General features: G+C 47.4%; 1 protein-coding gene across 1 annotated transcript; it reads right to left on the reverse strand.

Moving 5' to 3' along the window:
* Positions 1–522: 522 nt before the first annotated feature.
* On the reverse strand, positions 523–4,214 carry LOC137428594 (uncharacterized). The gene is made up of 3 exons (XM_078777306.1): positions 4,178–4,214; positions 3,567–3,629; positions 523–2,486 (listed from the first exon to the last, which is right to left on the reverse strand). Exons 1-3 carry the CDS (start codon positions 4,212–4,214, stop codon positions 523–525), a joined length of 2,064 nt encoding a protein of 687 aa, XP_078633432.1.
* Between the last annotated feature and the right edge of the window lie 15,437 nt (positions 4,215–19,651).

Raw genomic sequence — 19,651 nt, forward strand, 5'->3', positions numbered from 1 at the left:
CACCATCCCAAACCTTGATCTTTTCTACCCCTGCAAATTCACCCCAGATCCACTTTTCTGAAATACCAACTTCCTTCCTGGAGGTCCTTGCAGTGTCCAAGTGTTTTATACTTCCACCCCCACCCCCCACCCCCCTTTCACACGCCTCCTCCCCCCAAGTCCTCACCCTCTCACAGATCTCCCAATGTCTCTGCTCTCAAATGTTGTGTTTGTGTGCTTACCCCTCTCTGCCAATCTTGTCTATCGCTCCCCTTATTATGTTTTATGTGTCTCTTTGATATTTTTGTGTGATTAATGTTGGCTCTTTCACGAGCATCGATCCCGTATACAATTTTTTTTAAAGTGAAAAAAAACCTCTTACTCGTGTTTTTCTCCGTTTGTTGCATTTCTATTCCAGGGAGTCATGGTCTTTCACCTCATCTCCTCTATTTTGATCTTATTCCAGTTGTTGCGGCTCATTTTAAATATTTTGTCACCTTCCTCTTCTTCCTCTGCAGTTTGTCCTAATCTATCTCCTCATTATCATTTACTGTTCTTACTCTTGGTCACCCAGTGTGAATGTTTCTGATGTTGACACAAGTATGATGGAGTTGCAAAAGCCTTGCTGCATAAAGAACATTGATAGGGCTTTTCTCCTGTGTGAATCGTTTGATGTTGACGCAAGTATGATGAAGTAGTAAAAGCCTTGCTGCATAAAGAACACTGATAGGGCTTTTCTCCTGTGTGAATCGTTTGATGTCGACGCAAACGTGATGGATGAATAAAAGCCTTGCCGCATAAAGAACACTGATAGGGCTTTTCTCCTGTGTGAATCGTTTGATGTAGACGCAAGTATGATGAAGTAGTAAAAGCCTTGCTGCATAAAGAACACTGATAGGGCTTTTCTCCTGTGTGAATCGTTTGATGTCGACGCAAGTATGATGAAGTAGTAAAAGCCTTGCTGCATAAAGAACACTGATAGGGCTTTTCTTCTGTGTGAATCGTTTGATGTCGACGCAAACATGATGGAGTTGCAAAAGCCTTGATGCATAAAGAACACTGATGGGGCTTTTCTACTGTGTGAATCGTTTGATGTCGACGCAAACATGATGGAGTTGCAAAAGCCTTGATGCATAAAGAACACTGATTGGGCTTTTCTCCTGTGTGAATCGATTGATGTCGACGCAAAAGTGATGGAGTAATAAAAGCCTTGCTGCATAAAGAACACTGATGGGGCTTTTCTCCTGTGTGAATCGTTTGATGTAGACGCAAGTGTGATGAAGTAGTAAAAGCCTTGATGCATAAAGAACACTGATAGGGCTTTTCTCCTGTGTGAATCATCTGATGTTGACGCAAACGTGATGGAGCAGAAAATCCCTTGCTGCATAAAGAACACTGATTGGGCTTTTCTCCTGTGTGAATCGTTTGATGTCGACGCAAACATGATGGAGTTGTAAAAGCCTTGCTGCATAAAGAACACTGATAGGGCTTTTCTCCTGTGTGAATCGTTTGATGTAGACGCAAGTATGTTGAAGAAGTAAAAGCCTTGATGCATAAAGAACACTGATAGGGCTTCTCTCCTGTGTGAATCGTTTGATGTCGACGCAAGCATGATGGAGTAGTAAAAGCCTTGATGCATAAAGAACATTGATAGGGCTTCTCTCCTGTGTGACGTTTTTGATGTTTACGCAAGCTTGATGAATAAACAAAAGCCTTGCTGCATACTGAACACTTATAGGGCTTTTCTCCTGTGTGATGTTTTTGATGTTGACCCAAGCCTGATGAATAAACAAAGGCCTTGCTGCATACTGAACACTGATAGGGCTTTTCTCCTGTGTGAATCTTTTGATGTTTATGCAAATATGACGCATCAGCAAATGCCTTGCTGCAAAACTTACACTTGTACGGCTTCTCTCCTGTGTGACGTTTTTGATGTTTATGCAAGCTTGATGAATAAACAAAAGCCTTGCTGCACAGTGAACACTCATAGGGCTTTTCTCCTGTGTGATGTTTTTGATGTTGACGCAAGCTTGAAGAATAAACAAAAGCCTTGCTGCACATTGAACACTTATAGGGCTTTTCTCCTGTGTGAATCTTTTGATGTTGACGGAGATATGATGAACCAGCAAATGCCATGCTGCAAAACGAACACTTGTACGGCTTCTCTCCTGTGTGACGTTTTTGATGTTGACGTAAATATGACGAATCAGCAAATGCCTTGCTGCAAAACGAACACTTGTACGGCTTCTTGCCCGTGTGGATTGCTTGATGTTGTTTTAAAGATGACAATGTTATAAATGATTTGTCACACAAAGAACACTTGTGTTGTCTCTCACTTCCTCGGATATTCTTGAGGGGCTCTGTACAACGCTTACATCTGCGTGTGAAAGACACGCTGCCAGGTTCGTCAGTTTCTTGACAAACACTCCGAGTCGTGGCCCGATTGAAAACTTCCGTGTCAAACCACTGGGAACAGTTTGAACAAGAAACCAGTTTCGTTTGTTTCCCTGCAAAGACAAGTCACAAAAATCATCATTAATTTGCACCAACTTTACAAAATTGACATACATTTCACTCAAATTAGATTGAAGATTGGCCCCAAATATGCTCAATTAGATTGAACAGGAAAGATTCAAAAATAGAGGAATTGCGCATCTCCCCAAATGAGTCAGACATTTACTGATCACACACAAACGATCTTATCAGAGGTTGCTCCATCATTCTGGACAGTGTATAGCAATCAGAGGCTTGTCCCCACCATGTATTAATGGTTGTAGCATCAGTTTCTCCTTGCTTCCTTTGGTGGTTAACATACTTTGATGAACATTCTGTTGAATCCATCCATTGTTCTACGCGTCCACCAACACAGAATGACTTTCATAACTTTTCCATCTGCAATATCTAGAAGAGAGACGAAGGACAAAGGGGTACCAGCCCTCTCGGAGAAACAATACTCTGCAGTTCTCTGAAAAGTGTTCATTGGCAATATGAAGAAGAATCAAGGCATGGCGAGGCCTGTTGGCGAATGCGCAGTGTACATGCTCCTGTTTGCCATCTCTCGTGGGCATGTCATTCGGGATGGTGAGACTCTTTAAAATGTTAATTTACGAAATAAATACGCGAGTTGGCTGGTTTATCCATTCAGAGGTACTGTGAGTATATCGGCAATACTTTTCCAGGTGTCAACACCTTGCTTTTTGCTATATTTTTACTTTAGGTGGGAATTGTGGGGATTTACGAATGTGCGGCATTGACGAAGCTCGAGCATCTAGCCTCTCTCCTTATTTTGTTTTGTTCAAGAGCAACATGCATTGTGAATGATGATGTATTTGACCCGAATAGTTTTACAGATTAATTCCTCCTCTGAAACACACGTTTACCCTGAACATCTCAAACAAATATAGTGATGCTTCAATATGCAGAGAGGAATCCGTTATTAATGAGCTGGGTCATTTTAACATGGCCTAAAGTCACCATGTGGCCTTAAAAGACAAGTGCAAAAGCATCTCTTACAACCTCCTGTGGAATGTAGACACACACGTGACTGTCTGTAATTGGAACAAGCAGAATGTTGTTGTGGTTCAGACCTTTCTCTTGAGATAGTGAGTCATCCTCAAACTCAGATTCCACCTTCACTTTCACAATCAATTCTGAAAAGAAAAACATCACATTAAAACTGAACTTTAGATTTTTTTCAAGTTTCTAAGGCTTTTGGAGCATCTGTTACAAACTTGCAAACATACACATCAGACTTTTTAAATCCGATCAAACCCGGAGAAACAGGTATGCTCCCTGGGAGAGGGCGAGGTTGGGGTTCTCCAATTTTATATTCTTCCATTTCCTAATGATGGAGCTCATTGTGCTCTTGGGAACTTTAAACACTAGAAATTGTTTTTCCATCCAGGTAATAGGTTCCAAATTTCATCAATGGCTTGTTTCCGCATTCTTGAGTCTTATTTTGAAAACCGTCGAAATCACGTTGGTGTCTGTTCATCCGTCCGTCCGTCGGTCCACCCAAAATATGTTGGCACTCATATCTCAAGGGCTCCACATAAAAACTAGCTCGAACTTGGAATATACATTGGCCAATAGGTCTCGTTAATGGTGTTCGAAACAAATTCCACCTGAGTGTTATAGTTTTTGCTTCATTAAATATTTTCAAATGCTAGCGTGACTCGGTGCGCTCCGCGCGCCTCACCATGTGTCATTTCAGAGGGATGGGCATCTTTGACCATTTCGGTGTCTTTTGGGTCTTCTTGGTGTTTTGGGTCTTTGGCGTCTTTTGGCGCTTTGGGGTGTTTTGAGTCTTCGGGGTCTTCAAGGGTCTTTGTGGTCTTCATGGTGTTTTGGGTCTTCAGGATGTTTTGGGTCTTCGGGTGTTTTGGGTCTTCATGGTGTTTTGCATCTTCGGGGTATTTTGGGTATTTTGGATCTTCGGGGTCTTTTGTGTATTCGGGGCCATTTGGGTCTTCATGGTCTTTTTGAGCGCCAGGGCCTTCAAGGGTATTTTTGGTCTTTGGGGTGTTTTGGGTCTTCGTGGTCTTTGGGGTCTTTGAGGGCATTATGGGTCTTTAAGGGTATTTTGGGTCTTCAGGGGTCTTGGTGGTATTAAGGGCCTTGGGGGAATTAAAGGGTCGTCAAAGGACTGAGGGGTCTCAGTTGTCTAAACGTAATTAAAAGGGTTAAGACGGTGTTAATAATTTATTTTGAAGAAGAAGACCTTTTGGTCCATACATAACCATACACGTTTGCTCTATTATAATAAGACTAGTGGGGTCACCCGTGGGAATCCCACGGGCATGGATTTGTGTGATATTTGGACATCTTGAGTTTGATGCTGCACATTCAGCATCCTCTCCAAGAAGTTCTGTCACTCAAGCTTTTAGATCTCACTATCTGCCATGATCTTTCCTGGGAAAACCACATTTCAAATCTGGCCTCCAAAGCCAGTCGCCGACTGGGCATCCTCCGTCGTGCGAAGTCCTTCCTTGGCACACCTGAGCTCCTTACCACATATAAGGCTTTCATCCGCAGCTCAATGGAATACTGTTCCCCCCTCTGGGCTGGTGCTCCTGCCTCACACCTAGCTCATCTTCACGCTGTTGAAACCAAAGCGTTCAGAATCAGTGGAATCTCCCGCGATGAAGCTACCTCCGAGCTTCTTTCACTTACTCACCGCAGGCAGGTTGGTGGTTTTTCTGTCTTCTACCGACTCCTCTCCGGCCATGCTCCTCCAGCTCTCTCTGGGCTCTGTCCCCCAAATATTCCTACAGGTCGCACAAGATCTGCCTGCAACCCTCTTATGGTTAAACTGCCAAAATCAAGACTCTCTGCTCACCTTCACTCATTCATTCCTCTTTTCTCCTGCCTCTGGAACAAACTCCCTCACTCTCTTCAATCCCACTCCTCCCACCAGGTCTTTAAAACAGCTGTTCACCACCATCTCTTATCTTCCCCCATCCAAAACCTTGATCTTTTCTACCCCTGCTAATTTCACCCAAAATCCATTTTTTTGAAATACCAACTTCTTTCCTGGAAGTCCTTGGTGTACTGTGTTTGTACTTCTCCCAACCCCCCCCCCCCCTTCCCACGCCGCCTTCCCCCAATCCCTCTCCCTCCCACACATTCCCGATGTCCCTGCTCTCAAATGTTGTGTTTATGTGCTTCCCCTTCTCTCCCCATCTTGTAATAATAATAATAATAATAATTCATTTATTTTGTATCGCGCTTTTCAAGTAGCCCAAAGGCGCTTTGACAGAGTGGGAAAACATAATGCATAACAATACATGAAAACCACAATTGCAAAAAGACAAGAATCAATAGGGAAATATTTAAAGCAAAAGGAGGGAGAAGCAGAAGAGATAGTCAGGGGTTAAATGCTGTGGGTTGAATGTTAAATGCAGTGTTGAACAGGTGGGTCTTTAGTGATGTTTTGAATGTGGTGAGTGAGGAGGAGTCTCTGATGGTGTGAGGTAGTGAGTTCCAGAGGGTGGGAGCAGCGATGGAGAAGGCCCTGTCCCCCCAGGATCTGAATTTGGTCCGGATGGAGGGGGTCAGGAGGTTGGTACCAGCAGAGCGGAGGTTGCGGGTGGGAGTGTGTCTGGAGAGGAGGTCAGCCAGGTAGGATGGGGCCAGGTTATGGAGGGCTTTGTATGTCAAGAGGAGGATTTTGTACTGGATTCTCTGGGGGATGGGGAGCCAGTGAAGCTTGTAAAGGACGGGGGTGATGTGGTCACGGGTCCGGGAATGGGTGAGTAGACGGGCAGCGGAGTTCTGAATGTATTGGAGTTTATTGGTGAATTTTGAGGGTGAACCATAGAGGAGGCTATTGCAGTAGTCCAGACGGGAGGTGATGAAGGCGTGGATGAGGGTTTCTGCAGCCGTGGAGGAGAGGGATGAGCGGAGACGGGCAATGTTTTTCAGGTGAAAGAAGGCTGACTTTGTGATCTGTTTAGTGTATTTGTCGAAGGAGAGGGTTTGGTCAAAGATGACGCCAAGATTCCGGATGTGAGGGGAGGTGGATACTGGGATACCGTCGATGTTGAGGGCAAAGTTATGGGTGGATTTTGTGAGCGTTTTTGGGCCAATGATGATTATTTCAGATTTATCACAGTTAAGCTTGAGGAAGTTGATTTGAAGCCAGGATTTTATTTCAGTGATGCCGCTTGTCTACCGCTCCCCTTTTTATATACTTTGTTTGTTTGTCTCTTTGATTTCTTTTTGTGATAAATGTTAGCTCTTTCACGAGCCTCGATTCTGTATACAAAAAAAAAAAGAAAAAAAAATATTCAGTTCTACAAAATGCTCACTGGCAATTTATCAGATCCACAAATGATGTAATCTACACAATGTATTTACTTCTGATAACATGTGAATGCATGCGCGTACAAATGGGAAATACAGTTTGAAATGTGTGATTACATCTCATGTAAAATGTGACTTCAAGAGCTCAAATCCTCTCCCTCCCCGCCACCATCACGCACACTGCACCAGGGAGTGGATCACCCACAGGGGAGTGGGTCACTCACACACACACACACACACACACACACACACACACACACACACACACACACACACACACACCTCGTTTTTTCATTTCTGTTACTCACAATTCTGTGTCTCTCTTACACACACACACACACACACACACACACACACACACACACACACACACACACACACACACACACAATTGGAACACCCAGGGGCCCCCTCCCCAGAATTGGACCGTACAAAGGCCCCCTCCCCAGAACTGCTCTCCACAGGGACCCCCTCCCCAAAGCTATGGGCCTTCTCCAAATTACTGGAACCCTAATGGGACGAATGGGAATTGGCCACCACAATGGGGACAGCAGAACCAACAGCCAGCGAGGCATCCGAAATGACAGGGTCCGTGTAACAACAGCAGGCACCCCGCACCCTCAGCTCCACCGATTCCGCAAGGGGCGTGCTTTCTTTGCGGACAAATGGGACATTGGAAACGCGACTGTCGAAAGTTCCGTCAGGGGCCCCCGCCACAGGGAAATCGAGTAGCCGATTGACGGGACGACAGCGGGTCGCCCAAAGAATGCCCCCTTTTGACTATGACACCGACAGAGGAGCCGACCTTGACTCTGGACGTGGACGGACAACAACTGGATTTTTTTGTTGATACGGGGGCGACCCGCAGTACTATTAACGAAGGGCAATTGCCATCCTTGCACCCCACAAATAAGGACGTTCAAATAATGGGCGTTTCGGGCTTGCCCCAAGCGCTTCCTATTTCAGAGGAAGTGAGAGTGGTGTGCGGCCCGCTAGAGGCTAAACATGCTCTCTTAATGACAACCACCACCCCGACAAACTTGTTGGGACGGGATTTACTTTGCCGTTTGGGCTGCCAAATTTCATGCACATTGCAGGGAGTTTTTGTAGACGTCGCGGAATCCAAACGCGACCTGTTAATGGTGGCATTGTCTCGCCCCGGCCCCACCGCATACTGGTGGAGCCTGGACGAAGGGGCTTTGGCCACTTGGACACATGTCATAGACACAGTGTGCTCCGGGAGCGAGGGGTTGCGAGATTGGCTACGATTACATCAAAATACAACGGACATAAAGGACAATCCACCCCACTGCACGGCTTATTACGATGCCAGGGGCGATAATGAAGTCTACAGAGAAAGGGTAAAGGGGTCGATAGGTAAGCGTTCGGACTTACGCTTATCAAATATATGGATTGGACGGGAAGGAATAGGCGTCGAGGTAACCCTATCTGCGGATCAGCGTGCGTTGTCTCAATACCCCGCAGGAGTGGATGCCCATGTCACCCTCACCACCGCCAAAGGATGGCAGCCGGAAAGTGTAGGCTGGATGGTGGGGCGCTTATAAGAAATTCCATGCGATGGCCATTATTAAGTGGGGCATTGGACATTGAGGCCGCTCGCCAATGACGAGGAGTATTGGATTACCCTTAGGAAACAGAAAAGAGAAGGAGAATTCGTAGAGGCAGACCTGCCCCCAAAGGGCACCCATGTTGTGCGAGTGGTATCTAAGAGCCCGGGCGAGTCCGATGACCTTTTGGAGGAGGTTCCGGCCGACTTGTGGTCCCAACATGATAACAATGTCGGGCGAATTCGCGATGCCGAACCTCTGGTGATACCAGTACAACCGGGGATGCCCCTCCCAAACGTGAGACAATATAAATTGCGGCACGAGGCCGATGTGGGCATAGAGCCAGTGATTCAATCCTTGATGAAATAGAAAACAATTGTGGAAACTAACAGCCAACAACAGGGCAACAGGAAACAACAGTGGCAACACACCAATTCTGCCGGCAAAGAAACCGATGCAAAATAAATGGAGATTCGTACAGGATCTGAGGGAAGTGAACAAAGTAATACGAGGCATACACCCAGTAGTACCAAATGTGGAAGGCCTTATGACATCTATCCCACCGGACGCAACACACTTTTTTTTTTTTTCTTTTTCTTTTTTGTATACTGAATCGAGGCTCGTGAAAGAGCTAACATTTATTTCACAAACAAATCAACCAGACAAACAAAACATACAAAAAGAGGGAGCGGAAGACAAGATGGGGAGAGAAGGGGAAGCACACAACCACAACATTTGAGAGCAGGGAGAAGTGTGGGAGGGAGAGGGCTTGGGGGCAGGAGGCGTGGGAAGGGGGGGGGGGGGGGGGGGGAGAGGTATAAAACACAAGGGGACCGAAATTAGCGGGGGTAGAAAAGATCAAGGTTTTGGATGGAGGAGGATAAGAGATGGTGGTGAACAGCTGTTTTAAAGACCTGGAGGGTGGAGTGGGATTGAAGAGAGTGAGGGAGTTTGTTCCAGAGGCAGGAGAAAAGAGGCATGAAGGAGTGAAGTTGAGCAGAAAGTCTTGATTTTGGCAGTTTAACCATAAGAGGGTTGCAGGCAGATCTTGTGCGACCTGTAGGAATATTTGGGGGACAGAGCCCAGAGAGAGCTGGGGGGGCAAGGCCAGAGAGGAGTCGGTAGAAGACGGAAAGACCACCAACCTGCCTGCTGTGAGTGAGTGAAAGGCCCTTGGAGTTAGCTTCATCGCGGGAGATTCCAAAGATTCTGAACGCTTTGGTTTCAACAGCGTGAAGACGAGCTAGGTGTGAGGCAGGAGCACCAGACCAGAGGGGAGAGCAGTATTCCATAGAGCTGCGGATGAAAGCCTTGTATGTGGTGAGGAGCTCAGGTGTGCCAAGGAAGGACTTTGCACGACGGAGGATGCCCAGTCGGCGACTGGCTTTGGAGGCCAGATTTGAAATGTGGTTTTCCCAGGAAAGATCATGGCAAATAGTGAGACCCAAAAGCTTGAGTGACAGAACTTCTTGGAGAGGATTATTCAGAAAGTGGATGGGAGGGTTTTCCAGTCGGTCTTTTCGGAGAGACATCATAAGAGTGTGAGATTTATCAGGATTGAAAGACATAGGCACTTCATATCAGGAAAGACATAGGAAAAGGCACTTCACTGTTATTGATCTATGTTCCGCCTTTTTCTCCGTACCTATTGCACCCGAGTCACAATATTTGTTCGCCTTCACCTATAGAGGGCGCCAGTACACCTGGACGGTGTTACCCCAAGGGTTTTCCGACAGCCCCACCCTGTTCTCCCGAGCGCTGCACCGCGATTTGGCGGACGTGGAACTAAAGGGGGGATCGGTGTTGTTGCAATACATTGATGATTTGTTGATTTGTTCCCCCTCCAAAGAAGCTAGTGAGGAGGACTCTATGGCCCTGCTAAAGGCCTTGGCGGCCAAGGGCCATAAGGTGGGACGAAAAAAGCTCCAATTCGTACGGAAGGTCATAACCTACTGGGGTCATGCCATTTCGCATGGGAAGCGAGAACTGGACGCCGGACGGGTGACTGCTATCATGGAGATGCCGCTACCGTGCACGCAACGGGAAATGTTGCGCTTCCTAGGTATGACAGGATACTGCCGTACTTGGATAATTGACTATGTGCTGCTTGCTAAACCACTGTACGAGGCTACCAAATTGGAAGCCCCGCACTTTTTGGATTGGACGGACGACTTGATGCGCTGCTTCGAGGGTCTAAAAAAGGCATTGGTTATGGCACCGACTTTAGGACTCCCCGACTACGCGAAGCCATTCACCCTTTACACTCACGCAGTAGGGGGTTTTGCCCAGTCCGTATTGACACAGACACACGGGGAAAAGGAGCGACCGGTAGCCTACTTCAGTAAAAAGCTAGACCCGGTCGAACAGGGGTTTCCGGTGTGCCTGCAAGCCGTGGCAGCGGCCAGGTACGAAGTGGAAAGGACAGCGGACATCGTAATGGGACACCCGGTAACGTTGCGGGTGCCACACTGCGTCACTTCGCTGTTACTACAGCGGAAAACACAACACTTGTCTTCCACCAGATTAATGCAATACGAAACCACACTGATCACCGCAGCCAATGTCACTGTTGAACGTTGCACTACACTCAACCCGGCCTCAATGATGCCCACCCCAGAGGAGGGTGAACCCCATGTGTGCGTCGATGTAGTGCAGCAAGTCTCCACGGTGCGTCCGGATTTAAAGGATGTTTCCCTCGACGACCCCGATTGTGTATATTATGTCGACGGATCAGCTAAACGTGGATGGGGTGGCTCTTTGCTATCCGGGTATGCGGTGTGCACTGATAACGAGACAGTGGAAAGCGGACGCCTTCCACCCACCTTTTCTGCCCAGCAGGCGGAGCTGTGCACCCTAACTAGAGCATGTAACTTGGCGGCAGGCCTTGCCGTCAACATTTACACAGATTCAGCCTACGCACATGGGGTAGTCCATGACAAAGGGGCAATCAGGAAGATGCGAGGCTTCCTCACATCTGCAGGTTCGGTTATAAAGAACGGCGAATTGGTCGAAGGGCTACTCCAAAGCGCTTCCCCGCGCGATCGCGGTGATTAAATGTCGCGGCCACCAAAAAGCGGACACTGACGTTGCTCGGGGCAACGCCAGGGCGGATGCAGCGGCAGGAAAGGCAGCCAACCAAAACGTAGGATGGAACATGCTGGTGGTGACATGAGCAAAAGGGGTGCTCGCACAGATTGCCAATGTACCGACCTCAGGGCCAACTGCCACACCAACTAACGATGACGTTTTAAAACTTCAAAATGCAGCGACAGCAGTCGAACACGATGACTGGATAAAACGAGGGGCCACGCGCCCCAGACCAAATGAGATGTGGACCCTTTACGGAAAACCAATAGCACCCAAGGAACTACTGCCTTGGCTGGCACGTATGGCACATCAAAATGGCCATGTGTGCCAGAGCGGGGTGATGGAACAGATAAACTATACTTGGGCGGCGCCGGGACTGTCACGAACCGCATCAGATGTGTGCGGGTCATGTGTGGATTGCCAACAACACAATAGGGGGGCACCACCGAGGCACCCACACAACGCGGGCCATCCTCAACCCATCGGGCCATTTTTCCATATCCAGTTCAATTTTATAAACATGGAACCGAGTATGTCGTTCCTCTACATTTTGGTAATCGTGGACATGTTCACAAAATGGGTCGAGGCCTATCCATGCGTTAGGTCAGACGCCCCGACAGTAGCTAAATGCCTCGTGCGGGATTTCATGTGCAGATTTGGCATTCCCCAGAAAATATCTTCAGACCAAGGGGGCCACTTCACGGGAGAGGTGATTAAGGGTATCCTAAAGGCATTGGGTGTGAAACAATCCTTCCATTGCGTATACCATCCACAATCAGCGGGACTTGTTGAACGCACGAACGGGACCCTGAAACTCAAGTGAGCAAAGATCTGTGCAGATACAGGTTTGAAGTGGCCGGAGGCTCTCCCGCTTGCGTTAATGAGCACTCGTTCCACTCCTGGCCGCACCACGGGTCTTTCCCCCCACGAGATATGGATGGGACGACCTATGAGTTTGCCTGTTTCGGCCCCGATGGACATGTCCAAACTTGATTTGCCTGTGATGGATGACATGCTTTTAAAGTTTTGCATAGGATTGTCCAACGTGGCGCGCAGCATCCACGCCCGAGTACGAGAGGCGTTGCCTGAACCAATAGGCCACGCCATCCACAACTTCCAAGCCGGCGATTACGTGCTCGTGAAGCACTTCACCCGCAAGAACGCCCTGGAACCAAGGTGGACGGGACCATTCCAGGTATTGCTGACTACACCAACTGCTGTCTTTTGCGAGGGCAAGGCCTCCTAGATCCACGCCACACACTGTAAGTTGGCTGTCCAAGCACCAGACACTACACCACAGCAACCACAGTAACGATGGTTCCAGTCACAGGTATGATGCTACTGATAGCGGCAGCATCTATTGGGAGCACAATATGGGCTCCACCAAGCTCCGATTACAATAGGTGCGAAAACAAAACACGACACTTCACCATAACATGGGGACAAAAGGTATCGTTACCATGTTTTGAGCAGAAAACCCTGCACACAAATTGGGTAAGCGTAAGATGGTTAGCACTGTCGGCAGGGCCTGGACGTATAGGCGTGGTATTGCGAAAACAATGAGAGTTCCGGGAGGACGGGCAAGCCAGCGTCAAGACTTGGGCCCAACCAGGATACAAGTGGGAACCCCTGATTTTAAGCTACAAATGACGGTTTGGCCCCCCTTTGGAACTCAAGAAGGGGCACCTTGAAGCAGCAAAATGAGGTTTAATACAAAATCGAGCAAACACAATATTGTGGAGCATGCCTTGAAATCACAGGGCCTTGTCACACAAGACCTGCAAGTCCAAGCCACACTCTAAAAACTCCGCAAAATACAATTTGTTATATACATGAAATAACAGGAAAAACGCTGCGCTAATTATGACCTCAGACAAGAGAGGGCCTTTGAAGACACAAAGAGGAAGATATTTCTCAGGCTCTAATTCCAAACAAGCTGGGCTTTCCAAGGCCCAGCGATGCATTCCCATAATAAAGTTCTATGATGTGAACATTTGGTAGTGAAACATAAGAAACCAGGCACACAAAGATCAAGGGATACATATTACATCATCCCCTGTTCGAGGTTAACTTACAACTATTCCCATAACTTTCTTCCTTAGAAGATGGTGGAAAAATGTCCCCAAGGTTGGATATGACCGAGTCGTGAATCAACATGTTTTGCAGTGAATCTAGTTTTTTTGAAGCAAGCAAAAGAAAGACACAATTAAATATATATTTCTCAGGTGCCCTGTGTCACGTGGTGTGCCCCCCATGTCCCCCCTTTGGCTTTACGACAACTCTTCGGAGCATACAGCAATCGGTTAAAACGAAACATATTTTGGTTATTGGTAAAAATACATAACGGTATTTTTTACCTTTACCTTAAGAAGGCATAACAGTTCTCCACACAAACACGCACACACCTAGAGAAAGGCATGACGATACAGATTCAGTGTAGTGTCTGGACTCCTGGCGTGGCTCGTGATGAAACCAAGTACACACCATGCATCGAATACGTACTCACGCCGCACCCCCAAGACAAGGTCCCAAAAAAGGGTGCAAACACATTTTGGAAGGAAGCAAGAGAGGTGGCGACAATTCAGAATAGGACTCACTACTGGTCATGCATGCACTTTCCCCAAGCAGGCACCACTGGAATACAAATGGTAGTGCTACCCTTGTCCCTTAATGATCTTTGCTCACAACCTATCGATTCCCCATGTTTAGTCACCACTCTGGAAAGAGAGGGGGTTGGCAACGGTAGGAGTTGTAATCGGCAGTTTAATTATCGCCCTTCAATGATTGCCCATGTGGCCGAGAGGCCCGCCCCCGTCTGGGTCAAACCACAGAAAGGGATGGTCTGCCTCCAGGGCTCCGGCCACTTGCTTATGGGGGAATCAGAATGTGCCTACACTCTCCCCGGGAGACTGGAAAAGGGGAGCACCGGGATTACACTACGAATAGTACTGCAAGATAAACACAACCACAATATAACGGCTATAATATTTTCTAGCGGGGTTAGTAGGATTAATGGGGTGACAAAGGGAATCCAGTGCTTATCCACCCACCTGGTCCCACCCCATGGGACAATGTTCATATGCGGCGATAAGGCATACCCCTATTTACCAAATAATTGGGGTGGCACATGTTATCTTGGCTCGGTCCTTCCCGACGTCGAGATACTGGATGATTTAGATCCAAGGTCCCTGGACAGGCGACATAGGAGGTCAGTATGGAACGACGACGGAACCACTAAACTAGACGGAGCCATATGGGAAAAGGTGATAGGTTTCTTCTTCCCAGGAGCCGGCACAGTTATGGATAGTTTTCGGATAGATAAGTTGGCTTTGGCTCGAGAAAAGGTGGCTAACGACACCGCCACAGCCCATGATGTAATATTGGACACAGTAATTCATATGCGCACAATGGTAATGCAGAATCGGGTGGCTTTGGACATGCTTCTGGCAGAGAAAGGAGGGGTATGTGGGATAGTAGAGGGAAAATGTTGCACATACATACCAGATCCAGCCGAAGGGGTGTCGGCCGCAATAGTGAGATTGAGAAAAACGAGCCACGCACTGACTGTTGATCGGATTGCACGTGAGAACTATTTTAAGGTTAGCTGGCTTACTGATTGGTTTTCGGGATGGACAGGTACGATAGTAAAGTGGCTGTTGACCGCACTGGCGGTGATAATCGGGGTGGTGATCTGGGGAGCACTAATGAAGGCTTTAGTCCTCCTCTGCGTGAGAAAGTATTTTTCAGGATGGACAACGAAGAAACCGCCGACAACGACCATGGTCTTGACCGCCGAGGCCGTCGACCTGAACGAGCCCCTGGACGATGCTGATGTGATCGTCGCTTCTGAAGATTGTGCTGATTTTATTGCTAACAATTGTGATGATTTTGTTGTAAATCCCCTGTGGGAACTGGCAAATGCTTCTTATGTATTACAAGCTCACAGCTGCACACCTCAGGCCGATCCAACTCTGGATCTGATTGTGACGCTAGGTCTGGCAGTCAAGGGACCCGACACGGATACTCTAGATCCCGAAGCTGAGTATGCATCCATGAAAGACTTCGACATAAAGGAAGTTTCTCTCTTCACTTTGAATGCTTTGAATTATAATGCTCTGTACCCTGACCAGGAACACATGACACAAGATACTGACAACATTATGTATTCCTCAGAACAACAGCATGTACAGGCTCTCATGAGCATGGACCTCAATTAACTTCGAAGATCTGCAAGGACCGTGTTTGTGCAAGGACGGGGAGCCCTTCGATTGGGGGAAATTTCAGCTGCACCTACGCTGCTGCAAGGGTGGGTTGGGAGACCCCCCGGGCACACATCCCCAGCCGGACCAGGCGCCTTCGTTGTGGATCTGAAACGTTAATGGATGTTCATGTTCTGGACCTTCATATTCCAAAGCACGCACAATCATGACACACCTTTCAAGCGTGCATGCGTGGCGCTATGAGCGCGTGGCATACCCTTGGGAGGACACACATATCACACAATCATCTTTCAATAAAGCCCCTTGTGGCCACACACACCACCATTCCCTTTTGCTTGCGAATAAAGCCCGATGTGGCAGATTGTCTCTTTAGATGCGTTGTCTCTACAAGACAAGAGGAGGGAAATGTCGGATACATGACTTTGTTATGTATCCTTTGACTTATATGCTTATATAAATCATTGTTTGTATTTTAATAAGAATGCTTGCTTCACCACTATGTTGGAATTAAGCTTGTTATATCTCACATGGCTTAAATATGCTTTGCTGTCCAACTGTGACAAAGAATGTAATAGGATTGAGGAACTGCTTAAACTCCCTTGTGAAAACACATCCTTCACTTTCTGTTGCCCTTGAAGGAAGGTCTGGTTAATATCTGCTCTGAAAGATAAGGACTTGAGAAATGTCACAATGCCTTACTCCCTCAAACTCAGCATTTCTCCAGGATGGGATCTTGGTGGGAGCTGTTAAGCCCACTCCTGTCCTTTGTTAAAGTTCACGTCTTTAGCGGAGACTTTTTCTCTTATTTTGTCTATATAAAGAAACCCTGTTTGCCAGTTTCATAGGAGGGCCTGCGACGCATGCTGTTCTATGGAGCTGTATGTGCCAAATTCTTCTCCACGGCTGTGTGGTCTTTCAATAAACTGCTTGTTACTCCTTATTCTCGTTGTGGACCCTGGTTCGATTCCCAACACACCCACACACCAAATTAGAAGTTGGTACCTCGCTTATTTTTCAAGATATTCCGCTCACAAGGTTCAGACATACATGGTGGTGGCCATCTTGGATTTTGACGTGGGTTGCACCCACACACCAAGTTAGAATTTGGTCCTTTGCTTATGCATGCACATACGCATGCACGCACGCCCGCACGCATACACACACGCATGGACAGACACACGGACGGAGGGGAAAACCATAGTCAGTCCCCCTTTCGCTCCACGGTGTGACGGGGGAGAATAATTCCCCTCCCTTACCACAAAGACTTTGGAAAACTGGCAGGAAGCCAGGCCGGGGCACCGCCAATGGGGCCGCAACCAGCCAAACCACCAGCTGGCCTAGCAACCATCCTCGTGGCAGGCTAGCCACGCCCAGGGAGCTGGTGATTGGTTGGAGCGGGAGGCACTCGACAAATGGGAGAAAGCCAGCAAGTGCGAACGTTCTAGAGGTTGAGAGACGAGGCTCTGGTTGGAGAAAGAAAGGCCTGACGTCACAGGGCGAACAGTAAAACTGCCGGCTCGCCAGGATTGCGCTCTCTTCTCTGCTGGCCTGGGCTGATTCGTGTCCTTCCTTCCTCCCGCGCTCTTGCCATTCCTGTCTCTTTGTGTCTCGTGTTGGAGATCCACCTCGTGTGGAGATGGCTAGCCCTGCGTTGGTGCTTGGAGCGGTGCTCGGTCCTTCTTGGTGCTTTTGGTGCTGGGAGCGAACGGACCTTGTGCGCAGTCGACGAGGAGCCTGGAGTGGGGCGTTGGCTCGGGCCTGGCGGAGCGCGTGGGCGAAGCGGACGGAGGGTTTCCTCGCGCCGGAGCTTGGAGACGTGTTGGACGGTGGACAAGACTGCAGACAGTTAAGACGCACCACATTTCACACGTACACGATGGACAGTTATTTTTGCAATTCATTCCCCTGTCTCATATTTGGAAGTCGGTGTGCGGGATCCCAATTTAGGACATTTTATTACCGGCGCGTATTTCTCTGTCCCGAGATTCCTTGTAAATAAACCCTTGCATTATTTTCCCTTTCCATTCAACATCTTGTGTTCGTTGAGTTAATTTCCCTGAAGGATCGGAGCTGCGGTTGGATCGCTATAGGTAAGCGCTTCCGCCTTTTCCTCTTCACTTCTTCCTCCCATGGTTTATAGCCGAATCCGTGTTTGGTCGTCTCCTCAATTAAAGCCATTTGGTCATTCGCGAGCCCTGGTATTAACCGGAGGGTATTCGCACGACAACTGGTAGTCAGGAGTGGGATAGAACCCTGTTATAAATTTGGTGTGAAGAGTGTGAAGAATTTGGAAACAAAATTTTCGTAGTCGGAGGCAATAAATTTGCATCGTTGATCGCTGTGCAGGACGCGAACAGGGCGTCAGTTAAAATTTAAATTTTATTCCTGGTAAAAGCCGCATGGGAAAGCGACCTCTTCTTAACGGATTGAGGAGGTGGGCAATATGGAAGAAAGGATGGAAGATGCGGGAAGCATTTGGGGTGAGTCGGATGTACAGTCACGTGAAAAAGTAAGTACACCCCATGTAAAGTTTTGACTTTTTCAACATATTTCATCATACAGCTATTTGATCTTCATTTCAACAATATTGACAGATAAAGGTGATATAATATAACAAATATCATGAAACATTTACATTTTATAGTCCATTGTATAATTTAAACAAACATAAATGCAAATTTCGCATGTGGACAAAGTAAGTACACCCCAACATTTATCACTGCTTCAAATACCTAAAATTTGAATCAGGTGCACCAGCTCAGGTGCAAATGATTAGAACATCGTTAGAGAGTATCTTCGAGGAACGTGTCTTATTTAAACCTCAGACATTTAGTTTGGTTTGCTCTTTGTTGTTGAAGTGTACGGCGTCACAATGCCTAGATCAAAAGAGCTCTCTGAGGCCTTCAGAAAGAAGGTTACAGATGCCTACGAGTCTGGGAAGGGATTTAAAAAGATCTCCAAACAATTTGAAATCAATCATTCGACTGTCCGGAAGATCGTCTACAAGTGGAGAAGATTCCAAACAACTGCCAACTTGTTCAGGCCAGGCCGCCCCAGCAAGTTCAGCCCGATAGCAGACCTCAAGATGCTGAAAGAAGTCTCTAAGAACCCCAAAATGCCATAACGGGTCCCTACAGGTAGCTCTTGCCACTGTTGATGTCAAAGTGCACGAGTCTACCATTACAAAGAGGCTGCACAAATTTGATCTACATGGGAGGTGTGCCAGGAGGAAACCTTTGCTGTCCAGAAAGAACATCAGGGGAAGACTAAAGTTTGCCAATGAACACCTAGGCAAAGACCAGCACTTCTGGAACAATGTGCTCTGGACAGATGAGTCAAAGGAAGAGCTATTTGGCCACAGTACCAGAAGACATGTTTGGTCAAAAACCAAAAGACAGCATTTGACCACAAGAACCTGATACCAACTGTAAAGCATGGTGGTGGAAATATTATGGTTTTGGGCAGCTTTGCTGCATCAGGGCCCGGGCAGCTCACTATCAAAGAATCCACTATGAATTCTTAATTGTACCAGAGGGTATATAAAAAATATAACCACCTTTAGAGGCCATTTTTCCCCGCAAAGCGGGGGTTGGCCTTTTTCGGGAACCGTGGTTGTTGTTGTTTTTCGGTCCCCTATTTGAAGCAATGTTTTACGGCCGGATGCCCTTCCTGACGCCAACCCTATTTGCCGCCTTTAACGACAAACAGGGAATTACCAGTGAATTGGTACTCAATTAGCCGACCTCGGAAGGATGACAGGCTGAGTAAACCCCCCTGGCGTTAATTCAGCGATCGACCGGGATTCGAACCCAGGATCCTTGGATCCTAAGCCGGCACCCTAGCCGCTAGCCCAACACCAGGGATTGTACCAGAGTACCAGAGTACCAGAATTGTACCAGAGGGTGCTTGAGGATAATGTGAGGCCATCTTTTTTTTTCTTTCTTTTTTTTTTTGTATACAAGATCGAGGCTCGTGAAAGAGCTAACATTAATC

The sequence above is a fragment of the Myxine glutinosa genome, chromosome 5 (genome assembly GCF_964187855.1).
Source record: "Myxine glutinosa chromosome 5, kmMyxGlut1.1, whole genome shotgun sequence".
NCBI lineage: Eukaryota > Metazoa > Chordata > Myxini > Myxiniformes > Myxinidae > Myxine > Myxine glutinosa.